This window comes from Rhipicephalus microplus, chromosome X, assembly GCF_043290135.1.
Source record: "Rhipicephalus microplus isolate Deutch F79 chromosome X, USDA_Rmic, whole genome shotgun sequence".
Taxonomy (NCBI): Eukaryota; Metazoa; Arthropoda; class Arachnida; order Ixodida; family Ixodidae; genus Rhipicephalus; species Rhipicephalus microplus.
The window spans coordinates 454,575,899-454,588,199 of NC_134710.1; the positions used below are offsets into that span (position 1 = coordinate 454,575,899).

The 12,301-nt window shown below is 45.5% G+C and overlaps 1 protein-coding gene across 2 annotated transcripts in view; it reads right to left on the bottom strand.

Moving 5' to 3' along the window:
* Window positions 1-12,301, bottom strand: part of LOC119161682 (uncharacterized) — a 207,592-nt gene that overhangs the window by 142,523 nt on the left and 52,768 nt on the right. The window contains exon 1 of one of the 2 annotated variants that reach the window (XM_075880630.1): window positions 8,997-9,102. The exons of the other annotated variant lie outside the window; for it this stretch is intronic. Coding sequence (XP_075736745.1) covers window positions 8,997-9,098 — 102 coding nt within the window. The 5' untranslated portion in view covers window positions 9,099-9,102. Of the gene's footprint in view, window positions 1-8,996; window positions 9,103-12,301 lie in introns of those variants that run through there. 2 annotated transcript variants of the gene reach the window in all.

Genomic DNA, 12,301 nt, shown 5'->3' on the forward strand with positions numbered 1-12,301 from the left:
ACAATTGCGTTCGAAACTTGCAAGCCCGAAAGCTTGGCAAATCTATGTACCCATCGTTTCCACGGTCGCTGAACAATCGCAGCGCCAGAGTCTTTTATAGTTAATATATGGAAACACTATGAACAGAGGGATGTCAGAATGGCGACTTTGAAAGGTGGCCATGATGATAACCATTTACGGGACAAAGCACACAATGACAAGCGATCGCGTTTCCAACTCTATACTCGCTATGCGCGGCGCATTGCTGATCACACCGCTCACTCCTCCAAACGCATGAGGAAAGGTCCCCCTTCCGTATGAAACAGCCAAGTATACTTGTAAAAGAGAGCCAACTGATTGGGGCGTTTCCCACAGGCTGGCGTTTGATATCTCAAGTGCCGGCCATGTTTTATTTGATGTAAACGTGAGTTTTCTACAAACAGACGCTGAAGCATTGCCGTGTTCAAACGTAGTCTGACATGAGGTATCGTTCAATTGTGTTTAGAATAAATTTTGTACCCTTTAAAGCACCATATGACTCAACCATGAGAGAACTTTGAGCTCCCATCCACGTCTTTATTCTCGGATTTGTCTTTATCAACGTTCTGGTGTTGTAGCGACAACAAACGGATTTTCTGAGCGTCGAGAAATGCCACCGTTTAGGGTGCGCCGGTCACGTGCTAACTTGCACACACCGTTCTTCAAAAGTTTATTTTCTTTCTGCGGTGAGCTTGGCCGTGATCAGTCTCTTCTGTTATGGCAACCTGACTTTTTTTCTTATCGCGGTCCACACGCATTTCACTACTTACTGCATGTGAACGCGCGACTGCTGTTGTTCCCTGCAAAGTGAAGCGTTGTGTTGCTATGCACCTGAGAGGAGGTCTGATTCTCGTGCATGGAAGAAGGAAGCCTTTAGTAAGGTTTATTGCGCAACGCTAAATGAAAAAAATAAAAAGGCAGGTCCTGCATGCGCACGCCAACTTCGATTGCCTCCCGTCCCTTTTCCCGAATGGAGAAAGGCGCCAAAATTTCTTTTAAGGATAAATGGCACTCACTAAAGCGGTGTGCGAAATCTAGAACGGAATCTAATACGAATCGAATTATATCAGAATGATTTTCGAATTCAAACGCAACAATTTTCTAAGGTGGCCTTGACTGGTACGCTGACCATTTTCCACACAGCCCAAGAGTTCCCCATTTTACTTGAACCAAACATTCACAAGCTATAAAAAAAGAACTTTACGGCTGCTTTTAATCCACAGAAAACTAAAGCTATTTGAACTGAGCGGCGACTAGAGCCGTCTAAATATTCTGTAACTGCAGACTGAAGCACAGCGGTGGCCACATTACTAGAGGAGCTGCTTTGTCAATAGTTTTTAAATACATTTGATAGGTAGACAATAAGCAATTTTTGTAAGTTGACATTACCATAAATTTCAAAGTGTCACAAGTGTTGCTTCAGCGACAGCGGAGTTTTAAGCAAAACGCCTCCATCCCGCGGTCAATATGGTGTCGATAGTGCCGTAAGTACATGGGCTGCATGCATCTGGGTAAGTGGATGGTTAAAAAAAGAAAAGTTACCCCTCGCTGTTTCCACGTCTCGTTCCTTCATGCACTTTTCATGGTAGCTATTTACTTAAAAACTATTCGAAAAATATTCGGTAGATCAATAATGTGCTATTAGATTGGAGTACTGAATCGAATAGCACGTTATTCCATTCTCTATTCAAAGATGTCATATATTCACACAACCCTATAGCATTGACTTTTTTTTATCCAATACATCGCTGAGACTTGGCGGCAGAGGAGTGTTTGTTGCACCACGAAGTATATTCGTAAGTTCACACCCTAACATCATTCTTTGTTTTCCCATCCGATCCTGAGAATTTATTTTACAATTCTTGGAAGTATAGGTATCTGAAGACTCAACGTCATTTTTGTGTTTCTTCCCTTGTTTGTGTGTTCTCACCCTCCTTCAAGAATGAAATGCTAGAGTTCTTTTTTTTTACTTTCAAGAAAATATTTACGTACGTCTTCGTGTCTTTTGCCACATCACCGCTTTGCCAGTATACACGGGTCATGGCGGGACTGAATGAATTCGAAAAGTATCTGACTCGAACCTTTAGAACATCGCAAGCATCAGCTGATATTGTGGAAGAGTGCCGGCGTGCCGAAAAAACTGTTGTAGGACGGGTCTTAAGGAGTGGGTCACACTGTCCGAGAGAGTACTTGGTATGAACTGCACGAGAAATGAGAGACACGTACGAGTCGTGGAAAAAGGTCAGTCGTCATTCGCTTTCTGACTTACCAAAGCGTCACTAAGTTGCATTGTAATTTTATATTGGTAAAGATATACCTGCAATGGAGCCTCTAATCTGTTTTTCTGTTTTTGGCGTCAAAACCTGAGCCCACCAATGAAGTGGCCTCCTCGTATTACCTTGAAAGCCATGTTTCAGAAGTCAACGTATCTTTTTCAAGCACATTCATTTTATTTTGGTTATATACTAATGAATAGTTCTTTATGAGAATTACATAATTCGTGTTTTAAATAAAAATGATGTCAACGTACGCATTTGGGGCGGGGGCTCTTGACTTGGGAAAATACTGCGCACAATAAGTTATAACCGATTAGCATGAAGAGAATGCTTGTCCATATCAGCTCTCTTTTCGTATATTCGTGTTTTAGTTTTTTCTCGTGCTGCTGATTGTTTTTTTTTACAAGAAGGATGGCAGAGCCACGCTGACTGAGAAAAAATTTTCGCAAGAGAACCTTCGAAGAGAAGTGGATCGTCGAAGCCACCTCACCTGTTACACCAAAACGACGGCCCTGCTCCAAGGCAGTGCCACCTAGCTATAGCCAAGCTCTTCGTGGAAAATATCGTCTTACGCCATGGCACTTTAGAAGTCCTCATCACCGACAGAGGTACTGCCTTTACTTTCGACCTAACTCAGCCGATACAAGAAGACGGACCACCGCCAGACCATGGTCACCCACAGACCAATGGCCTCACCGAGCGCATAGAATTAGACCGTCCCCGATATGCTGGCCATGTAGATCGACGTCTAACTCAAGACGTAGGATACGATCATTCCACATATGACCTCCGCATACCACACAGCCGTTAAATAAACGATAGAGGTGATGCCCTGGAAGTTCGGCTATATACAGAGCGAACCCAGCAACGACGCTGGACGCTATGCCTTGGCTATCTGCCGAACATCATCGAAGAAGGAAATCTTAACGTTGCTACGTACTTGCAGCGCGCTGAAGAAGCTCGCCAGCTCGCCCGCCTCCGTATCAAGAACAAGTATAGAATTAATAGCCGTCACTATCTTCGACGACGCAACATGGAATACTAACTCGGCGACTATGTTGGTCAGGACACCGATTCGACAACGTGGACTGGATGAACAGCTCCTGTGGTCATATTATGGACCCTACAAGATTGTAGTGCAGTGGACTATGAGGCCTTAACCGATGGTGTGACGACGTCACATCAGCGCCACGCACGATCCGAAGACATGTGTGTGGTGCACCATAACTCTTATTAAGTGCGCTAACAAATGTGGCATTGTTAAAAAGTACTTTATGAAATCGTTTGTTGCGTGTTTTGAGCTGGTGCAGCATCAGGACGGTTCTTTTTCAGGGGGGTGGGGAGAGGGGGCATTGGCACGCGTAGTTGCTCTTATTTCACAGGGACCACCTTTTTTTACCTTTAAGTTGTGGCGCACTGTATTGCTCGGCGCGAGCCATGCTTCACCTTGCATGCTGCTTCACGAATAAAGCCCACTGTTCCACAAGCATTGTTTGACTGACGTGTATGTTTGAGTACCTTCCAAATTTAACGCGAACATCAGTGGTAACACTTAAATGCACTGTGACGCATGCGCAAAGACTGACGCATTTCGCCACGAATCAGTTTACCGACGCTGGGCTTTCCGCTTTCGTTGCATCTTGAGCAGTGCTCCTTTTACTGGGAACAAGTTCGCCGAATCAAGCGGTTCATCTTCAACTGCTGCGATCTCCTCTTCTTCTTCGTCACAAACACGAAGCAGAGTGCATATGAAAAGCTTTCGAAATCAATCAAGCACGCTCATAAGATTACTTCGACAAAACGGCGCACTTGTAAAGTATATATGGGAATGAAAACTGGAACCGGCATACACTGTGCGTAATTGTAACTATTACTAGCTAGCTAACCTTATTTAAGAAGTGTAATGTAATGTAAACAGGTCGCATGTGCAGTGTTTCTTCTAGCGACCAGTTTATCCAAGGCAACTTCACCCACACGAGTGAGGCCGATAGTACGAAACATCCATGCGGCATTTCACTCACTGCCACCTGTTTATTACTTCGGACGTTCATTTTGACTGATTACCTATAATTATCTATGACCTGACCACCACCAGCTTGTCATTCGGTTTGCTCACTGGCACTTAAACGAGAGAGAGATGAAACTCTGTTGACAAATAAAAAGAGAGTTCGAAAACATGACATTAAAAGATAGACAGCTAATGTTCGAGGTCAAAAATCTTCTCAATATCATCACAGCGTAACAGTACACCGCCTGTAACATTCGCAACGTTGCCGTTACAGTCTACAAAGCGCTGTTGTCCATTAAACAGACGTGGTGGTAATTAAAGCGGGATTACAGCTACGCAATATACGTTCGCAACACGAATGAAAAAAAAAAGACGTTGTGTGGGCCACTCGAACGCAGAACTCCACCCATGCTCCGGCGGAATAGCGTTGAGAAGTTGGTGATGGAAAACTTCATTTGTGATAAGGCCGAAAAAGATTATTATTAAAACAACAACTATTATTAAAGATCAATGTTATAGCATCTACAGGCTGTGCCCAGTCATGACATCTTTCAGCCTGGTCATCAGCTGAAGTTCTAGATAGCTTGACGAGGGACGAAGCAGCCTTTCACTGCTACGGACTTCTCAAGTGGCAAAAGGCAGGGGGCAATCGTGCCGAGTACGAGAGCAATATGTGATCACAAGTGGTGTGGGAGCTGCCACAGCAAGCCGGAGCTGTCATGCCGTGATCTCATGGGATTAGCATATATTAAGGCGAAAGCTTCGATTGCTTCGATGATATCTGCATTTGGATCTCCGGGTACCAACACAAACATGTAGCCCTTATAGCACAGGGCGTCATTTCAATCACTAAACGCCATTTGTCGGCACTTGGACTGTCTTTATCAGCGGAGAAATCCGCCTTCATGCCCTTCTCGGAGATGCATCGGAAGTCAACGCGCCTGTCGCTGAATATCAGAGGCCATTTCATTCGTCGTGCGACGAGTTTTCGTTTCCTGGGCGTTACCATCGATGATAAGTTACTATGGTGACGAGTGGTTGATAGTATTGTGTCCACATCTATGCAGAGACTACACACTCCTCGTCGCATGGCAGGGGAACGCTGGGGCAACAAACCTATGTCGACGCTCAAGCTGAATGCTGCGCGCATAACAAGCCGCATTCTTTACCCGCTGCCGCTGATATCGCCATCACCGGGCCAGTTTGAACGTTTAGAGGCAGTGCACAGAAAGGGTCGTTAATTGGCAATGGGAGTCCCTCAGGCGGTGTCAAACAAGGTCAGCGATGATGCCGAGTCTCTGCCACTCCGCCTCCTGGCGTTTCAGGCTTTGTTGACGCAGCTGTCAAGGCTCGGCGAGTTCTCCACAGGCACGGCCTTTTTCCGGCGGCTAAGAGCAAGACCTCACTCACACTTTCACGTGGCGATGAACACATTTCAACATTTAGGCTTAAAATCTCCTCAACGGAGCCCTATCGACCTTCCATGGTGCTTTGTGAACGTTGCATGTAACTTCAGCGTTCCTAAACTGCCGATGAAACGTGCTGTGCCAGCTGAGTAAGCAAATTTTCTGGTGTTGGACCATTTTAGCACCTTGTACCATAGTCACCTACAAGTTTGCTGACGGATCGGTGTGCATGCAGACAGATAGCTGCGCAGCGGCTTTCTGCACTCCCTGGGCGTGTCAATTTCACGCCGCGTTGATCAGGTTGTGTTGGCCACATCAGTAGAAAGCGCCGCAATCACCGCGGCTTTGCGAAAATTGCAAACGCTTTCTGCACGAGATGTGGTAGTGCTGACTGATTCACAGTCGGCGTTACAGCGACTGCATCGAGGGTTACCTCACGAACTTAGGTTCACAAGACAGTCTCTCGCGCTCGTTAAACACTTGATCGGCAAGAGCTTCAATGTAAAATTTCAATGGATCCCATTCCACGTTGGAATTGAAGGCAATGTAAAGGCTAAGGCCTCACACGCGAAGCGCGAACTTGCGTTCCAAAACTAAGAGCTCCTGAAAGTTACCAGAACAATAATAACGTTATACGCAATCATTTCAGGAAGATCAGCAAGTTTCCGCATCAGCCACGCGTAGTCCACGGGCTTTCCAGAGAACAAGTGATGCTGCTTTACCGTTTAAGAACTGACTTCGCATACACGCTGGCTTGGTCATTCAAAACTGGTCAAGGCGCTTCCCCGTTTTGTGCCGTCTGTACATCAGTGACATCGAACATTTCATTTCGCTGTGCCCGCAGTTTGGCAGAAAAAAAAAACATAAATGGTACGCAGGTTGCAGAAAGGTTGTCACAAGCGCGGGACATTGACAGATGTCATTTTTCCTGAAGGACCCACGATGACAAGGAAAAGCTGTGCAACGGATCCTGATGGCTTTCCTGTGAGACACTTGGCTGGGTGACAATTCGTGACGGACCCGTTTCATTTAGAAGGTGCTCAAGCGCAACAATTGCCGGCCATTTAAGCCAGGCTTATCCCGCCTTTACAACATCACAACCACCAACACCATCGTCAAAAGCGAAAAGTGACCGCCGGTGGATTCAGCACAAGTGATACAAAAAAAAGGGTTATCCCGTGGTCGCGTTACCATATAAAAGGTGAAAACTTGAGAATGTTGGTAAGCCACCTCGGAACTCACTTCTTTGAGTGCAGCTACGTACCCCTCTTTGCGCGTTGCGAGGTTTTAGGTAAGCACTACGCACAATTAAGGCCAGAGATTACTGAAGCGTATCACAACATAAAGTTTAATAGCCTGCGCACACGTCCCCATTAGTTGTGCTATTGAAAAAAAAGAATTGCGTATCTTAATCAATTATATATTTTGCACTGTCCTCGAGCACATTGAGCGCTTCAGAAGTGATTGTTATTTTACAGTTATGAACGCTGTTCATAACTGTACCCTCTTCCAAGCATGCCTCCATCCTCTGTACTTACGCCTTTCGCTTCGCTATGTTGTTGAAGGTTAGCGCTGTGTGCGCGTTCTTCGCCGCTCCTTGTCGGTAACGCTATTCTTACACTCCTTAACCCACCGGTCATAGTGACGTCATGTCACGTAAGTTGCCGTCACACGATGACGTCATCATAACACAATAACACTCCATCAGAGGTGAACGCATCTCGGAGGCACTGCAAGCCACGTGAGGTGCAGAAAGTTTGATCATGCCTCCCATCCCGAACGCGGTTACGCAAAACCACGTTGAGTGCAGACAGCTCTCTTAGCGAGGAGGCGTCATTGCACTACTGAGAAGATGATGGATTTGACCTTCTGGTCGACCTAGGCAGAAGGGGTGGTGTAAGACCATCTCTGATATTGCATATGGTTATTTATTAGGAATACTTCAAAGTTCAAAAGGCGCAATTTATTAATTTTCGTGGCACTCGGTTTCGTTTTGCTGCTGCAGCTGCACTCAGAAATTTTACTGCTGTTGAAACAGCAACAAGTGTGACTTCATGATATGTTTTTCGTGAAACGATTCCCACGTCGATGTATTTATATATCCATAAAGTGTTCAGCGCTCGAACGTCAAAGTAAAATTTCTCACGTATGCAAGGATCTTCTATCTTCCCGAGGGTGTGATTACAGCTGCGAAAAGTGTCCGCGTAGCTCACAGACATCTAATAATTTGCCTGCATAAATTAGTTTCATTTCTTTCGTTCTACAACACCAGCCATAGTGAAATCAGCTGCCATTTCTCAAAGTATTGGGGCAGCTTGCTGCATCGACGCGAAATATAGCCGTGGCGTGAAAGACACTCGGTGACACCACTCGTTTGTCAGGCGATGCATCTTGGTAGTGAAACGGGATTGATTGACGTCGTGTAATAGGCAAAAAGCCAGCACAGGGACATTAGTCTCGGCGCCAAAAGCAGCGGGGTCACGCCAAAGACATAGACAGATTTTTTTTTTTGGGGGGGGGGGAGCACTTTTCTTATTCCAGGTGGGGGGCAATCCCTTGAAACGGTCATTTTTCGTTATGTTCGCCATGGCGAGAAATTTTCGGGGGGGGGGGGTGCCATTTTTTAGTTACGCCCCTGCCAGCACCACTATCTGTCAAGAAGACTGCTGCCTCTACCACACTCCTCGCTATGCAGGGCCCAAGCTGTTACTCTCCGACTGCTACAAACTAACACTTACCCGAGCCCTGCGGCACTGCACACAATGTACCCTGAACGGTTTCCAAGCCCGGACTGCCCCCTGTGTGGTGGTTATGCGGACTTCGAACATGTACTGTGGGGCTGCGCCTCTGCCGGTCCCCCTTTCACCCAAGAGGAAATGAAGCGACTCATCAAGGCCCAGGACCAGACCTCTCAAATCCTGGCCGTCCAGAGGGCCCGCGCGAGGGCCGTCAGGTTTAACCTGATGGTCCCCGAGTGGGCCTAGCCAGGTGACGCTGAGTTTACTCGCGTCTATTGTGGACCAAATAAAGTTGTTTCACTCACTCACGCCCCTGCCTCACGCTATGATAGTGTCGCGCAGCTGGATGATGCTTTTTACCCACTATATAATGTCACCAGGTTTTTTTTATATACGCCGCCTTAAAAAGTGTGCAGTTCAGCGATATTTGACTTGTATAGGCATTGTCGCCGAAACTGCTGTTTCGTACGTGACAGCAGCTTCGGTGCGGCCGCCTCCCAACTCGCCACTCGGACCATGCAGCCAAAGTACGCCAATGGTGCTCTCTCACCTCAGCTGTCCTTGTTTCGCTGCAGCATTCACTCCCTCTCGCATCAGGCGAGCGTGTTGGCTCATAAAGCCGACGAACGTCTTGAGCGCGTGCTGGTTGCATTCGAGTCGTGCTGTCGTCACACCCGCGGGCGCCTCTTATTGGCTCATTGATTGGCGTCCACATAGGATTTGCGTTGCCCCCAGAGACGTCGCGATGCCCGGACGAGCGTCGCGCTTGGATACCGAGTCTCTCGCTTGTTTTTGGCTGCGAAGCCGTCGACACGCATTCGAATTTTGCGCAATCAGAGCTTCCTCGGTCGACAATGTGCGGTCTGTTTGGCGTAATGGCTGGGGCGAACGATTGCGATAACAAATCTGTCCATTTCTTAACGACACGCGTCTTCAGCTAGATACCCAAATCACTCAGATCGAAAAATCTCGAAATATGTATCATGTAACTTAGGAGAAGTTTTGCCCGTGAATTACTCTGTGATTAAATTTTGTTTTACAGCTCAATCACTGGGAGTATTTTTTAAAGAATTTATGCTTTGGGACGACCACACTGACTACCTTCGCACAAAACTTTCAAGAGCTTTAGGCATGCTGAGGAAGTATATTCATTTTTTCTCAGTCTATCAGAGCCGTTTGGTATACACAACTTTATTCGAATCGCTCTTTCGCTATACTGTCATCTCGTTTGGGGAAATTGTTCCAAGAAAGCTCTGCATAAGCTTTCTATAATGCAGAAACATGCAATGCGAGTGATTGCCAATCAGCCGTATGGTGCACACACATCTCAGTTATTCACAAACCTTGAAATTTTGAATTTAGACAACCTATATTAACTCAAACTACTATCTTCCACAAGATCTCATATACGTAAGAACATAAATACCTTGATAACTCTTCCAAACTTGCAGCCAAACTTTTCCCCACACGCCTTGAGGCACACAGAACTCTGGCATGTACCACGACCGCGAACAAACTATGGTTTGCATACGTTGCAGTCTAGCGTCCCTCAGATGTTAAATAAATTTAATCTAACAACAAAAATTTGCTTGTACTTTCAAACAATGAATTGCACTTGCTTCTTGTATAATTGTCTGTTATTGCCTGATGTCTCGCTTTTTAGTTAATATTTCGCATGTACCAACTATCTCACTTGTAATTATGAAATATTGTTACTGTTGTTACCTTCTGTGCGCATGTTTTGTTTATTTCTCCAAAAGTGCCTGCTATATATGTATACTTTAAATAACTTTGTTTTTCAATTCAGATACCTTTTCTCTATATGATTTAATTTGCTTCTGGTAACTGTCACTGCTGGGTAATGAGAGGTGGGGCCAGGCAAGCTACATATACGTAGCTTTTTTCTCACCTTCCAAACCACATCTGAACTTTTTGTACTTTGTGCAGCAAATAAACCAACTTCAAAGACATTCATTAAAACTCGCTTGGCACACGCGTCGAGTTGTCCGTTGCTTGCAAGCGCACATTTTGCCTTGAAGTAAGCGCGCCATATAGCGTTTCTACAATCTTTTGGCTTCTTACAATCGGTGGTTATTGTAAAGACACAAGGCATGCCAGATCGACATCGGGCGATTGTGTCACGTGCAAAATTAACTCGCTCATTTCGTTTATGTGACTCGCCCTAAATTTGCCCTGAGAAGCGCGGCTTGCAATCCAGGTGCACCTGCTCACGTTATTAACCTACTCGATCGCGTTCGATTAGTAATGATCGTTGTCGTTTGACGCGCCAGAACCACGATATAGTTACTAGAGATGCTCTGGTGGAATGCTCCAAATATTTTGACCGTCTGGTGCTCTTTATAACGTGCACCTAAATCTAGATACATAGACTTCAGGCATCTCACCTGCGTCGAAACTGTTGCCGCCACGGCTGGCATTCGATCCCGCCAGTCTTGGATTACCATCTATCGCCATGACCATTATAGACCACATCGGTGGGTGCATTTTATTAGAGAACAGACAGCGACGACTCGGAGCAGTTCATTTGCTTACAAGGCATTTTATGTGCTTGTTTTATGAAGCAAATAATTAAATTACGGGTTTCAATAATTTGACTTATTGTATCTCCAAAAGTGCGTTTCTTGGAGGGCCTCACAAAAGTATCCAAGCTTACTCCATCTTTCTGTGCTCTTTCTATTCCAGCTTCTTTTCTAGCTATCAGAAAAATATTCCGTCTGCGTTCAACTCTAGTGAATAGAGATTAATGCTGATTGGCTTGAACCAGTCAACATTATCGTATTTAAGCTTTCATACCGACAAAATTGAAACATTCTTACACACATTAGTGTCACCTCATGAGGCAATTTAAATTCTTACGAGACGTTCCAAATTTGATATATAAGGGTATGCATTTTCGTTAGTTGCTTCATGATAATAGACGTCTGACTGCCCCTGTGGCACTGCAAAAAACTCGGCCACCAGCGTCCTCATCGCCACGCTCACAATAACTGGGTTGTGTAAAAAAAAAAAAAAGCGTCCGCAAGCGAAGCGAACGTGCATAGGCCCTTCTTTTCTCTTGGCGTTGAGGTGCGGTTTCCTGAAAATCATGGATTTCTCAAGCTTCCTCCGCCAATATAACCTCGCTTCAAGAAAAGTACGAAGATCATCAAAGCTAACTCCGGGAGCAATGGAATATATGTTTCAGCTATTCCAGCAATTACAACTCGCAATTTAAGTGCAACGGATTATCGCATGGCATCGAGTTCGAGGCAAGCACTTCGACGTGCATTCTGTAACGCCTAAATGCGCGAATTTGGGCGTATACACATGTTGTCAAAGCGATGAAGAGCCTATACGATCAATGTATCTTACGATCAGTGGAGTGGTACGAAGCTCGAATTACTAGGCATGATTGGCCCCGGTGATTTTCGCTCTTGTAGTTGCACTCTCCATTCATCTCTCGCTTCCTGTGCATTTAGCTGTTTTTTAACACATCCTAGAATGTTCTCTTGACGTTCCTCTTCCGTTTGTATACATACAGCAAATGGGAATACATGAGTGTCTACTTTATCGGCGTACAACAAAATGCGAAAATGCGAAAACGAGGCCTCCGAGATAGCTCCGGCAATCGCGAAGACCAACTACAAGAAAAACGTGATTATGGTCATGTCCAACAGTTTGCTGTTTACATACTTGTGTAGCGTGCGTAATTACCGTTATGAACAGCTGTTATCCTGCCTACCCTACATGCATGGACATGAGCCGGGCATGTAGCGCGTAGAAAGGATAACCGCTGGTCATTACGGATAACTAACTGCATTAGTTAGATATAAAATGGCAGCAGCAAGCGCAGGA